Consider the following 14610-nt stretch of genomic DNA (forward strand, 5'->3'; position numbering starts at 1 on the left):
AGCAGGGGTGGGCGGGTGTTGTCCTGGAGTCTGATGTACAAGGTACCCACTGGGTGATGGAAGACTAAGAGGGCCAGTGCCAGTGCCATGGAGGATATACAATACTGTTACCAGAACAGTATTGGACAGACAAGGGTACATTTCCACCTTTGTCCTGGTCCCTTGAAAACAGACTGATAAGGTAAGGTCTGGCTTGGCTAGGTCTTTGGTGGCTGTTTGGAGAGATAGTGTTTTCACCTCCTGGCCAGTTTTTGAGGCAATAGGCAGGTAGTTTTGCAGGAAAGCAATCTCTTGTCATGAGAGTAGCACCTGGAAAATTTGACAGAGTGGCTCTTAGCCTCAGCTGTTTGGTCACTTTGAGAAAGTGCCATCATGCCTTGAGAACTCTCTGCTTTGCCCTGGCTGGACCACACTTGCTTTTCCACATCCTTTTCCTTTATGTCACAATTCAAGATACATTCAGGGAAGACGAGAGGGAACTAGATGCTTTCCATCCACAGAAGTTTCTGTGTAAAATCACTTCTACTTCTCTGCAGAAACAGAGACAACAACCACATCCCAGTTCCCCACAAAGCTCTCATCATCTCACAGGCACCCAGCACAGAAGCCATGCTGTCATGCAGAGGGATTCACATGTCAGGTACAAACTACATCACTGTTGTCCTGGAAGGACAAACGTATCTTTTTTGTTGTTGTTTTTAAGTCGGTGTGTTCTTGAAGGTTTATTCATGAAATCCCAAAGAATTTCCAACACCAAAATTACAACTGTTTTTACAAGGTTTGGGCCTATAAAGCATTTTTCAAAAGGAAAATAATCCTTATTTTATGACAAAGAAAGTTCTGCTTCATCTGAGGGTTGTGCAAAATCAATGTTCTGTGTCCCCACAGCCTGACATTCCTCAATAGGTAGGATGCTGACAACTCAGCATTTTAGTAATTGCGTACATAAATTCAGAGATTTCTGAGCATGGCAAATGGAAATAGAAATGCATTAATAAAAAGGAGAAAAAATCAGTAACAGACGAGTGTCCCAGCAGCATGGCAAACTAGTTCAAGTTGTAGAATTCCCCTTGGCATTTCCCAAAGGCACAGAGGCACAGCGTGGGGGAGTAAAGTGACAAAGAAAATCCTAAATATAGTGCAAAGAGTTCTAAAAGGAGAGAGGTCAAACAGCAGTGTAGAAAATGACCATAGGACCTGTCCAGAGGAGGTAGACCAGGGAGCCAACATGTTCTTTGCCCACTCTTGCTCTTATATTAAAATCAGTTCTAGTGTGACCAAGTGCTAGGGAGCAGGACTTTCTAGTCTGGACCACCAACTGCCATAGCAAAGTTCAGCAGACCTTATTTCTGCAGGCTTTCAGGGATCAGTCTGCAAGAGATATCTGTCCTGCCCATCATCTTGGAGTGACTGAGGCCGAGTGGAGAAGATGCTGGGATAAAACTGCTGGAGAGTGAGGAAGGGTGTGGAAGAGGATTTCACACTGTCTTTGAAGCTAGATGGAATCGCTTCACTCTGCACTACCATGAAGGGGTTCCAAAAATTTAAACTACTGCCTTGAACTCTTGCTTTATCCAGGACCTTCACAACCCTATCAAGGAAATAAGACTCAACATATCAAAGTGGAATGCCCTCCTCCCCTTTTACACATGAGACTATGAGAGAAAAAGAGGGCTCAGAGGCTGCCTGGCCAGATCTTTTGGAGCATCAGTGAGGGATGGGAGAGAGGCAGCTTCTTTTGGTCATGAATTCTTCAAATCAGAGGGGAGAGTTTAATTATACAGGCTTGTAAGAGTACAAACTAGGATAATTAACATTTACCATTCTGTGTAATATTTAACATCAGACAACCAAATGTCAAGTCAGTCCTCTGTCAAAGCTCAAAGTGAACTCTGCAAGTTAGCCTGAGTTAAGATCCCAGATGAACCCACTCACATTACTTGGAGCTTTAATGGTTCCCAAATGTTTACAACTACGCAAGAGCCAGCCCAAAGGAATATTTCCATTTGCCTCACTTTACAAAGTAGGAAGACTATTTTTGGAGATTCTCTATATATTCTGGGAGAAAACTCCACGGACTTTGCACGCCTACCCATTGCATATGGATAACTGAGCATTGAAAAAGAATGCTTTGTTTCGACATCTCTTATGTCTCTGCTTTTGTGGATTTGGAGGAACTCAACAGTATCCCACTGTCATGAGAAGAAAGAAAGAAATCTGGAGAGAGGGAAGGATAACTACAGTGGTCCAATCAGAAGTTTTATTTTAAAGTGAAAACACCTGAAAAAATGGCTAATTACATCACAATGTAGAGGTAACCCACAAGCCACTCTGTTGTCCTTATTAAACTAAAGTAAAAATAGAAAGAAATGTCCATGGATAATGATTTGCATTCACATGCTAGGCATTTTCACAGTATTTGATGCAAGGACCCCTGCTGTTAATCCAATGTGAGTACCATTTTCATTAGCATGGCTAAGGCATGGAAATCACAGCTCTGAAGAATGCATAAAATGCCTGCATTCAGAAGTGCAGCAAGGTCCCTGGAAATAAGAGGAGTGCAGAACTAAGACTTGGATTGTAGCCCTCATCCTTCAATCTACTTACTTTACATATAACACTGACCCAGTGGCTTAATTTCAGTCTGTTTCCTTATTATTTTCTAAGAACAAAATTTCTGCCTATGTTCCAAGGTGGCTATGGGGGTCAAACAAAATAATAACCACTTATTTTCAAACTTAAGCTCTTACCTAGATAACCTAAGGGTTATCTTTTTCCCCGTATAAGATGAGGGGAAGAATCAATATATGTTTCTGTATCAGAAATCAAGTACGGGGCCAGAAGGTGTTCAAGATTTCTTTCCACAAAATACCAGGCCTCTGGAGTTTCTTCTTTGGTAATGTGGAACAGAAAGGAGAGTGACAGAGCCAATACTATAGTGTAGCCCCAGGAGACATCACCCACTTGCTGGGAAGGCTGGGTAGCTGACTGTAGATAGAGACCACAGAAAAGAAAACAGAGGCAAAGAACTGAAGAAGTAGCACGGCGCTCCCTGCCTCATTTTCCCATCCATCCCATCCATCACTGCTCCGTCCTACAGAGCTGAACCCAGAGGAGGAAAAGGCTGGTCTTGCACTAGCTTCTTTACTGGTGAGCTGAACACCCACAGACATGGAGAATGGGGTTAAGGTTGAAAGGGTTTGAAGCACATGGTGTCAGGCAGAATAGAAGCAGAAGTCTCAGGCCCTCCTTTGAGGGTCTGTATAGCAAGAGTTGGTCATTTTTTTCCATCTGACACTGGCTTGCTATGAAGGTTTTCATAATAAATACTGATGAATTATTATTAATATTCCTTAAACTAGGAAGTTACAATTAAGTTATCTGTACCTCTGCTTTGATTCTTTTGGTTGAAAATCTATAAAATGTGTGTCTTCCCTGTCTGGAAGATGCACGGGAGACTCTTAGCACTCCCTAAGATTTGCTGTGTGTGAAGGATCTTGAAGTTACATGATAGGGTCATTTATAATTTTGCTGGCATGCTGGTGAGGATGCCAGGCTAGCATCTTATACTGGCTGTACATCCTGCAATTATCATGAAGGCAGGGACACTCCCAACAAAGGACAACCTTATTTCTTAATGGAAAGTCACCACTGAGTGAGGGAGAAAGCTTTGATGAAATCTGAGATGGTAGCTAGTTCTTCCTGAAAGGTAAACAGGGGAACCAGATAGTTTTTGATGGAAAAATGTAATTTGAGAGAAAAGAGAAGTCAATGTAAATACTTCTGACATTGCAGACATGGGAGTGAGAGGTCTCAGGGCACTGCCTTTTCTGAATGAGGGTTTACTATCTTCAGACAACAAAATGTAACTGAAATTTTTTAAGGTACTATGTATTAAATCCATACATGTTAGGCAAACGCTCTTATCACTGAGCTATACCCTGAGCCCTTTTAAACATTTTTATTGTGAGACACAGTCTCATAAAGTTACCCAGGCTGGACTTTAAATTGTGATCCTCCCGCCTCAGTTTCTTGAGTAGCTGGGATTATAGGTGTGTGCTATCATGCCTAATCACACCTGAATTCTTGATGGGATAAGGGACACACTGGGGTAAGGGACACAGATGGAGAAGCTGTAGAATTTTGACTTTCTAACTGCAGGGTGATTCTATAAATTCCTACTTTAGTCTTACTTGCTCTATGGGTCTCTATGGATCTAAGAGATTAACTTCTAGAGATGAAAACAACATAATCAACTATGATTGTTCATATTTATTGCACTATACTCAGTCACTGAGTTTCAAGTTCTAAAATGCTACTTGATTAAAAATGTTTTTATTTAATGAGAGGTTAGATCTCAGAAAAGTTCTTTTGAAATTTTTGTATCATTTTGGCATCATTTTTACATACAGAGCCAAAAGAAATACAACCATCACACACTACAATTGTTAGGAAGATAAGGCGGGTTCATGGTTGGCTAAAGGCAAAGGGCACATAGAAAGAATATTGGAAGAAAGAAAGGTAGATATAAAGCATAATATTGCATTATTTCTCTTTTTCTTGACATTTAAAACAAAATTTTTATCTGTTTTGATGCTTTCAGTGGCAAATAATAAAACACAGAACAATATTCTATATAAAATAATATAGAGTATGGAACATCACAATAAATTCTTTTATCTTGCAGAATAACTTTGCATAATCATATTCAAAAAATATCTTATATATTTATTAATCTTCATATAACAAACATTTTTTTTGTTTGTTTTTTTGTCTTTTTCGTTTTTATCGGTACCAGGGATTGAACTCATGACTGCCTGCTTGCAAGGCAGGCGCTTACGCCGCTGAGCTAAATCCCCAGCCCCACAAACATGTTTTTGCTAAGCAAAAATCATCTCCCACTGCTTCTGGGATTAGACTTCCTCTTTCTTAAAAATCTGTTCTAAAATATTTAATTTGCATTATACCCAAATCTATTGGGCCAAATCTATTGGATATGGCCAGACCTGACCAATTAATGAAGCCATGTCTTGTTCCTGGTTACTGTAATTAGTTCTCTCATGACAATTAACATAAACTAGACCAATCAAATCCTTCTTAGGATGTTTTTAAAAAATTAGAAATACAGTTTCTGTTGATAGAAGAGGAGTCTAGAGGTGCTGGTGGTTATCATCCTGTCACACCAAAGGGTTAGGATACTAAGTTCTCAATCTGAAAATATGATTTCAGCATCTACTTTTAGTTGTGTCTGAAGACCCACTTGCCCTGTTACACACAGTTATATCTCACCTTCCTTCCTTCCTTCCTTCCTTCCTCCCTCCCTCCCTTCCTCCCTTCCTTCCTTCTTTTTCCTCTTCCTTCCTTCCTTCTTTCTCTCTTTCCCCTTTTTTTTCTCCTAGTCTTTCACTCTGCAATCAAACAAGAGAAAGAACTTGCATTGTTCCTCAACACCACTAATTTACCATGTATTTACACAGATATGTCCCGGAAGGCAGACTCATAAATGATGCTACTCAGTCAGTAATGCCTGGACGGTGTGTACAAATGAACGTTACCTGTGTGATATGTAACCCTTAGTCACAGGAGTGAGGCAGGAAGAGACTAGGTCATATGTAGGACAGTAACAGAAACCAAAGACACTCTGCAAACCCCACTGGATGGACGGATCTAGAGACCCACGACATCCATGCATGTTTACCTGGGGAGCCTGCCAGGGAGTCCCCTCTGCTGAAGGCGGAGCGCGACACAGAGACAGGCACTAAAGAGTTAGGGGCCAAGCGCATGTGAGTATTGAAGGGGAAGATAAACATAAAAGGAGAGAGACAAAGAGCAAAGTGGGTGAGACAGTCTGTTCCTGGATCTTCATAACATCCCACTTCTCTGCAAAAAGGAACCTTATCTCTGAAATCATGGGAATTACTACTGTTTATAGTTCCTCCCCAGAAAGACAAGAAAATAAGGTTTTTCTGGAGTTCTCCTGAAAAAATGTGCACTATCTCAGAGGGAATCAGAGATGCCAATGGCAAGCACAGGCAATGCCTGGAGGGTAGTGCACAGGCAGCATTCCCAGGACTGCATTCCATTGTGCTTTCCTAGCTGCCTGTGTCATGCATGAGCACATGCACAGGCATCAGAGGCCTGAAGGCCAAGCATATGCTTCTGCTAGGTCCATACTCGAGGACACTGGCCCCTGCCTAGGCCTGCTAGATGCTCTTTCTGGGGTCACAGTACTGGTGAGGAACTGGGCCTTGCTAGGGGATCAGAACAAAAGGAAGGGCCAAATTCTAGCAGTTTTAATGGAAGTGGACTTAGGTGAATTAAATAACAGTCATTTCTCAGCATGTACAATTGCTCTAAAACACCTCTCTTTTTATTCCCTTTTCCCTTCTCTTTCCTGACAATCAAAAATGGAATTGGCTATTATTTGGGCTGAGGTGGGATGGAGAGTGTAGCAACACTTCAGTTGCTTCCCCATCTTGATACTGATCAGTGGTATCTGTGCAAGGGAATCTCTCGCATCTGTCTTGTCTGACCACTCTGAGTCACTTCCAAACAGCTAAATGAACCCAGTCTGTAAGTAAAGACCCACTTAAACAGGTTAACACTGTGGTCTTATTTTCTGTACCACAAGTTTTTATCTGAAATTACTTATCCATACAGGGGAGCAAAAGGAGGGCCTTCTACCTTCCTGGTAATCATTGTGATAAAAGATGTCAATAGATATTTGAATGAGTTTTGTTGTGAGACACATTAGAATAAGAAATTCCCAGTCTCAAGAAGAAACATAGCTTTTCTTGAATTGAATGTGTACACCACTAAACAGATAGAGAAGACTGGATCTCTCCTGGCTGCACTTGTTCCTGGTATCCAAAGTTTGGCCAAGATTCTTCTAGATATCCAGGCTCACTCACCACGGTATTTTGGGTTCATTCTGTCAGAATGAAGACAATAGAGACAATGTGGACTGTGTTCTTTTCGTTCTACCCAGGAAAACCAGAGAACTTGTTTCTTAAGTTCAACTCTGAGGGACAGGTCATAGGATCAGTATTTTGGCAAATTCTTTGTCTCATTTTTCACTCTCAAAAGCTGAGTCAGCGGTGGGTTGGTTTCAAGGACAAGAGGAGTTTGTTAGGTCAAGATCTTAAAAGATTTTACCTCCCTGTTTCAGGATTAACCTCACTCACCCTCAGCCTACAGACTGAGATTCTTGGTCAGTGAAGGATACTGCTGAAGGCTGGAATTGGGGGTTAGCTCTTGGCTGGGGGAACGACTGTGCGGTGTAGGCAGACTTTATTTTCATGCTCAACTCTCTTAAGTCAGGAGGGGTTAGGGAAAGAAGGAAAATGTCTTTTTACCTCTACTGGCCAATAATATTTCTTTTTCCTATGAAAAATTTATGAAGATAATCAGCAGTGTGGAGAAAGAAAGTTCAATGGTTTCTTTTAGTTAACTGGTTTTAAGGGAGAGATTAGTAGTATAATCTTACTCATGGATCACTGATCAAAATGAAGGATTATGGGGGCTGCGGATTTAGCTCAGTGGCATAAGCACCTGCCTTGGAAGCAGGCGGTTGTGAGTTCGATCCCTGGTACTAATAACAAAAAAAAAAAAGGAAGGATTATGACAGAAATAATTAGGGCCAGCAAGGAAAGGAAGAGATTGGATTCCCTCCTCCCATTTTTTTGTTTAAGAATAAAGTCATCTAAATTGGGTAAGCTAGGGAGCCTTATGTAGTTCTGTTTTCTTAAGAGTTCTCATCTCTTTTGTCTTCTGGAAGAGCTAAAGCAGGGTCAGCACTGCTAGGTAAAATAGCAGTTCTAGATTAGTCCTTAATGTGACAGATCATAGAAGTCTCATTTTGAAAATAAAAAGTATATCCAGTCTTGTAACCTGCTCTGCACCCATCCAGCACTCTTAATACTGAGAACTGACATTTCCTTCATAACCTTGATTAAGATTTGTTGGCTTCCATAAGTATTACAATGTATCATGGTTTTTCATTTTATAGATCTCTCTCATCTCAATTTCTGCAACCTCTTACTTGTGCGAAAGGTACTTAGTCTTCATTTCAGCCACCTGAAGGAACAGGTGGTAATATTACATGGTGAATTGCACTGGTATTTCCATATAGTTATTGGATTCTGGAATACAATGAAGTTAAAATCTGCATTTCACTGTGATCTATAAACTAGTCAGGACATCAGGATACATTTAGATAAGTTACTAACTTTCTAGGTGATCTCAAGCAAATTTCTTTGGTTTCTTTCACTTTAAAAGGGCATCTACTTTTCTATGTTTTAGAGGTTGTTGTAGCAAGCTCTGGGACTCTCTGATAAGTCCCAATATAAAGCATTATATAAAAAATCTCTTTTATGGTGAGAGGAAAGATCCCCACTTGACATTAAAGTGACTACTTCAAACACTAAGAGCTCAAAGCAAGCAAAATTCAGACTAGTGAATCAAAAGGAAATCTAGAGATAGAATTCTTTCTGATCACACAATAAATGCCATGCCTTCTAAATGTGAGTGCCACAGCCCTACATAGGAAGCAACAAGAAAGTGCAGCACAGAAGGGGAGAGGAAACCAGCCACCATCCCTGTGCCAACCCCCACTAGCAGCATGCATGGCCACCTGGCAGCCACCTTTTCACCAGCTGGGAGGTGATAAGCAAAGAAAGAGAAGCAGATAAGCAACATATTGCACCAGACTGAGATTTATATCTCCAAATCTCACAGTCATGTCTCACTGACGGCAAAGGCCACAGACACAGTAACAGCACAGGGAGGTTTTCAACTAAAGGCCAGAGGTGAATTAACATTGCAGAAAATGAAAGGCTGATTGATCCTCCACCAAGCACACAAATTACCTGCATTCCCTGGCAGGTGGCCATTAATGGTACCGCTCTTCACAAATCTACCCTACCCCCACCATCATTCATCAGTTGTGCATAAGCAAAGAAGCCACAGAAAGCATTCCAGACACACAGAACCTAGGCCTCTATACTCTGTGGGTACCTGGCAGGAGGCAGTGTCCCTGGCGGAATATTACAAAGAGGCTGCCAGCATTTCTGTTAGCCTAGTCCAGGCTCAAATGCTTGGTCCCCAGAATGGGCTCAGGCAAGCCACGATGGGGAGGACAAGGAAAAGGTTTGATAAGATACATACGAAAGACGGAGGATCCAGCCAGACTTCCAACCTTCCGCACGTCATTATCTAAGGACAGAAGGATGCAGTGGGTTTCAGAGGCAATTCAGAAAACACACCTGCTTATGGGGATCCCCACTTCCACTCCACCCCCAGCACCAACGAACCCTGTGAAAACAATGGAAGGGTACAGAAAAAGTGTAAAAAGCAAAATAGATTTGTCTTTATATTGAGAAAATACATATTCTACCCCAACACTTGATAATGTGATTGCCTTTTTAAACTTTATTTTTCCACACTTATTTCTTTAAGTACAAACTCTGAATGAAAAATGAGTCTCATTCTTATTTTGCAGAGAAGACTAAAGCCAAGGAAGTTAAATAGCTTGTCCAAAGCCTGTAATAGGAGTCAAAAGAAGAGTCCAGACTTCAGCCTAAATGCTTTTTCTACGATATCCTTTTGTTTCCCCAAGAAGCTATAGCTTGGAAACTGGAATACCTGAGCAAGCAGTGGTCATGATGGCTGGGACACCATAGTAGGTAAAGGCTCCATTCTCGAAGCGAAGGCCTTCTTTACCAACCTCCACTTCCACTTTACCCTGGAGAAAGAAGTAGTGTACTGAGGGTGTGCTTGAGCACTTTCAATTTCTTATTCACTTCTGCTTGGATGACACATGGACCTATGTTTGCATCACAGGGCAATGTTAATTCTGTCCAGATCTACATTTCAGAATAGCACCTCCAAATTTGGTAGGTCTCTGCAGTAAATTCATTGCTTCATTGTTTACAACACAGCACCTATTCACAAATAACCATGCTCTCCTTGCATTCAGTAATGACCCCTCCATCACATAGGTCCAAGCACCAGTTAAACTGTCCCACTGGCTCAGTCTGAGATTAGATCATATCTAAGTCAGGCTTAAATAAAGCCTAATCTGTTGTGAATCTTGGATGATAATGACAGTTAATATGTAGTCGAGTGTCTAAGGAACTGATATTATGTAACATACACTGCTTAGAATCTCAATTAGCATCATAACCTCATGGGATCCATATCATTTTTATCCCTAGTTTATCGATGAATCAATTTTGAGGTTCAGAGAGGTTAACTCAGTCAAGGTTAGTTAGGAAATAGCAACATTGGAAATTTAAAGGCAGAACTTTCTAATTTTTGAACCTATCCTTTTACCTACATGTTTTTTGTCACACTTTAATTTGAAAACTTGAATTTTTATTAAGCATGAGACAAAGCATCACACATGCTCTTTACATATATAAATGATCTATCAAGACCCACCTCAATTTCCAGTAGTTAAGAAATGTAACTCTAGATTTGGAAAAGATTGATCATTTTACTGATGCCATTTGCAAGAACACATACAAGGCAATGACAGTATCGTAGCAGAGAGGCTGAGGTGGGCTACAAAAAAGGGAAGTCATTTCTAAGTCAACGTGAACCTTAAGATCTTAAAATTACCACTCTGTTCAGGGATTATAAGATTCTGCTAAGAAGACGGAATCAGTGACAAGAGAAAATTGTGGACCCAGGTCAGCATTGGTGTTCCAGGGGAACTGTACCTGACACTCATTTAAGACTGGCCTGTCCAGGCGCCCAGGGTAGATGACTATCTGAATGCCTGGAAGATGGTGCACTTTATTTACTCCATCCTTTTTCTCCCCTCGTGACTCTCTGAAGAGGGAGAAGATTCCAGGAACTACGAAGGCTGAAATGTGCCACAGAAGACGAATGTGTTCTATGTGCTTCCAGAGAGCAAAGAAAGCACCAGCTGGCGTCAGAAATAGTAAGATTTCAACCCAACATAGGAAAGATTTTCAGTAAGAACTAAGATTTAGGAGACAGAGGACAGTTTCACATGGGACTCAAGCAGAGACAAAGAGGTACTAGGCTCTGCAGGACAGCATTGAAGTCTAGAGATAGAACCCCTCTACCAGGGAGGTATTACACCACACCAAACCACAATGAATAGTCAGACTAAGGGCATCAAAGATCCCATCATTCCTAGGACACCAGTCTTCCATGCCTATGCCCCTCCTGTGGGTCATACAGAAAGGCCCACCTAATTTCCTTTTGTTCCTGAGGCTGCCAGCCAAGTCGTGGCTGTCAGCACTGAAGGAGGCAGAGCCACTCCTCTTTCACTCTATAGATGGCCTTGCCCTGACTTTGCTGCTCACCTGTAGCAGCAGCACAAAGTAGTCCACAGGGCGGTTGCGCTGGTAGAGGTAGTGTTCTGGGGCCTTCTTGTTCGTCTCATCAAACTTCAGCTCCTGGATCACGTTGGGATGTTTCAGAAGCCGGAGAAGAATCTTCTCCGAAAGGTACAGAGACTTGAAGGGCTCCACTTCTAGGGGACAGTTGGAGAGGGGCAGTTAGCACCTCTGGCCCCGCCCACTCTAGTACTAGCAGCTGAGAAAAGTCAGAGTGGGTCTTACTGGGGTTTGCAACTAGTATGCCCCTATCGTGCTCCAGGGTATCAGGCTGGTGAGGCTTCTGGATCTGTTGGGCCTGAGGGATCCTAAATCCATGTGTGCCTCTGGCCTGTCCTCATGCCCTCTGGGGTTGTTTGTCTCTGCAATGATATCTCTGGAGAAACAGGTTATCATTTTGGAAATGTCAGTTTTGTTTCTCACTTTCTCCTTTTATTTAAAGTTGGGCATGGATAAATAGGTCATGCAGACACAAAGTCTTTATTGCCATAATATAATAAAGTAGAGAAAATTTACTGACTTATTTGCATGACATGTATCTGTTAAGTGACATGAAATTTCAAGTTGACAGAGAAAGGTAAGTATTTAAATGATAAGATGCTTCACTAAAAAAATATAGAAAAAAATGATAAGCTGTTGATAATATGAAGTATCACTGTATCATTTTGTATATTAATAGGTATTTCTATCCATTTATACAAGGTATCATTAAAAATATGGTTAAAACCAAAAAATACATTAAAAGACATATTGCCATTAATCCCCTTTGAAATACTGTGTTTTACTTTTTTTTTTCTGTTGGTGTTTTTGAGACAAGGTCTTGTTATGCAGTTCAGGCTGGCTTTGAACTCACTTTGTAGCACAGGCTGGTCTTGAACTTGCAACATCCTCCTGCCTCAGCCTCCCGAGTGCTGGGATTACAGGCTTGTGCCACCACACCTGGCTATTCAGTTTTACTTTGAACACACTTATCTGATCATTCTTGCCACCATCTGAAGCAGTTCTGGAAGTCTTTTTTTCATGTCATTAGTTGCACTTTGACTGTGGGAAGAACCAAAAATTATGGTGCCAGATCTTGTGAATAAGGTGGATGAGAACACTCTATGTTTATGAGAGCCTGCCTTTCTGTTCAGTGGTACTCAGAAGGAGCATGCACTGTATTTTTGATCATACCTCATAAAGATATAAAAGAATACTTCTAGAACTGCTACAGAAAGTGTCAAGAACCATGGGTATTTTGAAGCAAGGTGGAGTAATCTGGGTGGGATTAACAGCAATATGTATTTTACTGTAATATAATTTTAAAAATTTAAATATTTACTGTGTATTTTGACTATTCCTGTCAGCATACTATTATTTTATATTAAACAGATGTACCTGCTTTGCTCTGGGAAATTAGCCAGTAGATAAAAGGAATCTGTACTTAGAACTAGATTAAATGTTAAAAACTAAGAATCTCCAATATAATTTTTCTACTGGTTAGCACCTGAAATCCTCATTATTTAATTAATAAATACATGTTGGACTAATTATATACTGAAATTAGTAGTGGGTGTGATCTTTCTAGGTCAGTACATTAATTAGGAATGAATGAGAAGATCAGAAAGTTCAAAGACAAACTTTACTTTTCTTCCCAAGAAGTTAACCTTTAGATTTTTTTCCCTTTTCTTTCTAAAGATCCCAAAATTAAAAATCCACTTCTGTACTTTAAGAACTTGTTGCTCACTGCAGTATATTAGAGGGTATCGGATCCCTGGGTCTTATTACGTAGCACAATGCCTTTCCCTCCAGGACAAATATTCTGGGGCATCCCAACTTGACCAGGATGGGGTTGACATCAAGCTCCAGCCAGGGAACATAAGTGGTTTCTTTTTTTCTCCTTGAGCAGAAGAGAGGGGTAAGTTATAGTGTATTCATGTCCTTCCCTAGAAGATCACTTGGGCTCATCACACAGTGTGGAATTCTGTCACTCTACGGAAGGCAATCTTCTTCCTAGAACAAATGGTTCTCAGCACTGGTCATATGTTGGAAGGAGGTTGGTTCCTGGACTCATCCTAGATTCTGCTGCAACCACTCTGGGGTGGAGGCTGGGGGCAGGCAGGTCCTACCTGTGGCCATGAAGCGGTGTGTGGCCAGCAGAAGCTGTGGTGAGATCTTCACTTTGATCTCTGAGTCGGAAAGCTTAAATAAGGAGAAGTCATGCCGCTTCCTCTCTCGATGCGGGACCCTTTGCTTTTTCCGATTGTCGGCTGCAGGGTAATGGGACAGATTGCAGCTGTCTCAGAATCACTGTTGGTCTTTGGAGATTTTCTCATTCAAAGAGGACAGCAGATCCCTTGGGACCACACACATTTCTGCAGTGCCACCTTTAGAAGACCCTGCAACATCTCTTTCCCAGGAAGTGGAAGGGTGTTGGTTAGGGTTAAAGTGGCTCTAATAGTCTCAGCACTATTTACTCAGATAGTGAAAAGCAGAAAAAGGAAGAGCTGGCTTGGGGGTTCCAAGTTCACCATTCTAAGCATTCTAGGGCTGGGTCTCTACTAACTAGCCTTGCAGTGTCTCTGTGTGTGAGTTTTTGTTTGCTTTCGTCTATACAAAGCGACTAAAATACTTAACAGCTCTTTTACTTATCTCGTCCAGCTGCTATGCTACAGTACACCACATGTGAAACTGTCTACATGAAGTCATACAAACATGAAGGACTGGCATTCTTGGCGTCAAGGGGGTTTTCAACTACTCCCCTTTCTCAGAACCAGGTGTACCTGGTCTCTGTCTGCTGATTTGAAGTATGACCTGGGACATGCTATCATCTTGTTAGTTACAGTATTTCCAATCCCTCCACTTGAGGAGACTCAGGAGAGATACTGGAAAAAAAGAAAGGAAAAGAAATAAAAATGAGCCTATATTGTATAAAAACAGATTATTTAGGCAGGGGACTTGGGCAGGGTTTGGAACTCTAAGCTCCGATACAGTAAGTCTCTGAGTTACAAACACTGGAATTGCAAATTATCTCAGATACAAACATAAATTGATGAGAACAAGTTGTGGAAGTGCCTCATGTGTCTGGCGGACATTGTCACAGTTGAGCTTCTATGTGCTCACTACGGTATGACAGTGTACAGTAGTACAATCCAGTTGGGGACTGGACTTCATTTTTGTGTTTGCTTTCTTTATGTTTTACAAAGGTGTATAAGATTCACTTCGTTGGACTTACAAATGAATCCAACTTACAAAGGTTCTC

General features: G+C 41.2%; 1 protein-coding gene across 7 annotated transcripts in view; it reads right to left on the reverse strand.

Annotated features, from left to right (window-relative positions):
- Positions 1-14610, reverse strand: part of Cnnm1 (cyclin and CBS domain divalent metal cation transport mediator 1) — a 68867-nt gene that overhangs the window by 17051 nt on the left and 37206 nt on the right. For 4 of the 7 annotated variants that reach the window (XR_010046300.1, XR_010046299.1, XM_063245069.1 and 1 more), the window contains exons 3-6: positions 13478-13618; positions 11337-11506; positions 9643-9742; positions 9166-9213 (exon numbers count right to left, since the gene is read on the reverse strand). Coding sequence is in view for 5 of the 7 variants with exons in the window: in XM_063245069.1 (XP_063101139.1) it covers positions 9166-9213; positions 9643-9742; positions 11337-11506; positions 13478-13618 (459 nt within the window). In the remaining 2 variants the exon portion in view is untranslated. Of the gene's footprint in view, positions 1-5698; positions 5759-9165; positions 9214-9642; positions 9743-11336; positions 11507-13477; positions 13619-14610 lie in introns of all 7 variants that reach the window. The other 3 variants (XM_063245068.1, XM_063245066.1, XM_023561505.2) reach the window with 1 other exon arrangement.

The sequence above is a fragment of the Cavia porcellus genome, unplaced genomic scaffold (genome assembly GCF_034190915.1).
Source record: "Cavia porcellus strain 051 isolate PalLab524CR breed Dunkin Hartley unplaced genomic scaffold, mCavPor4.1 scaffold_2, whole genome shotgun sequence".
Classification (NCBI taxonomy): domain Eukaryota; kingdom Metazoa; phylum Chordata; class Mammalia; order Rodentia; family Caviidae; genus Cavia; species Cavia porcellus.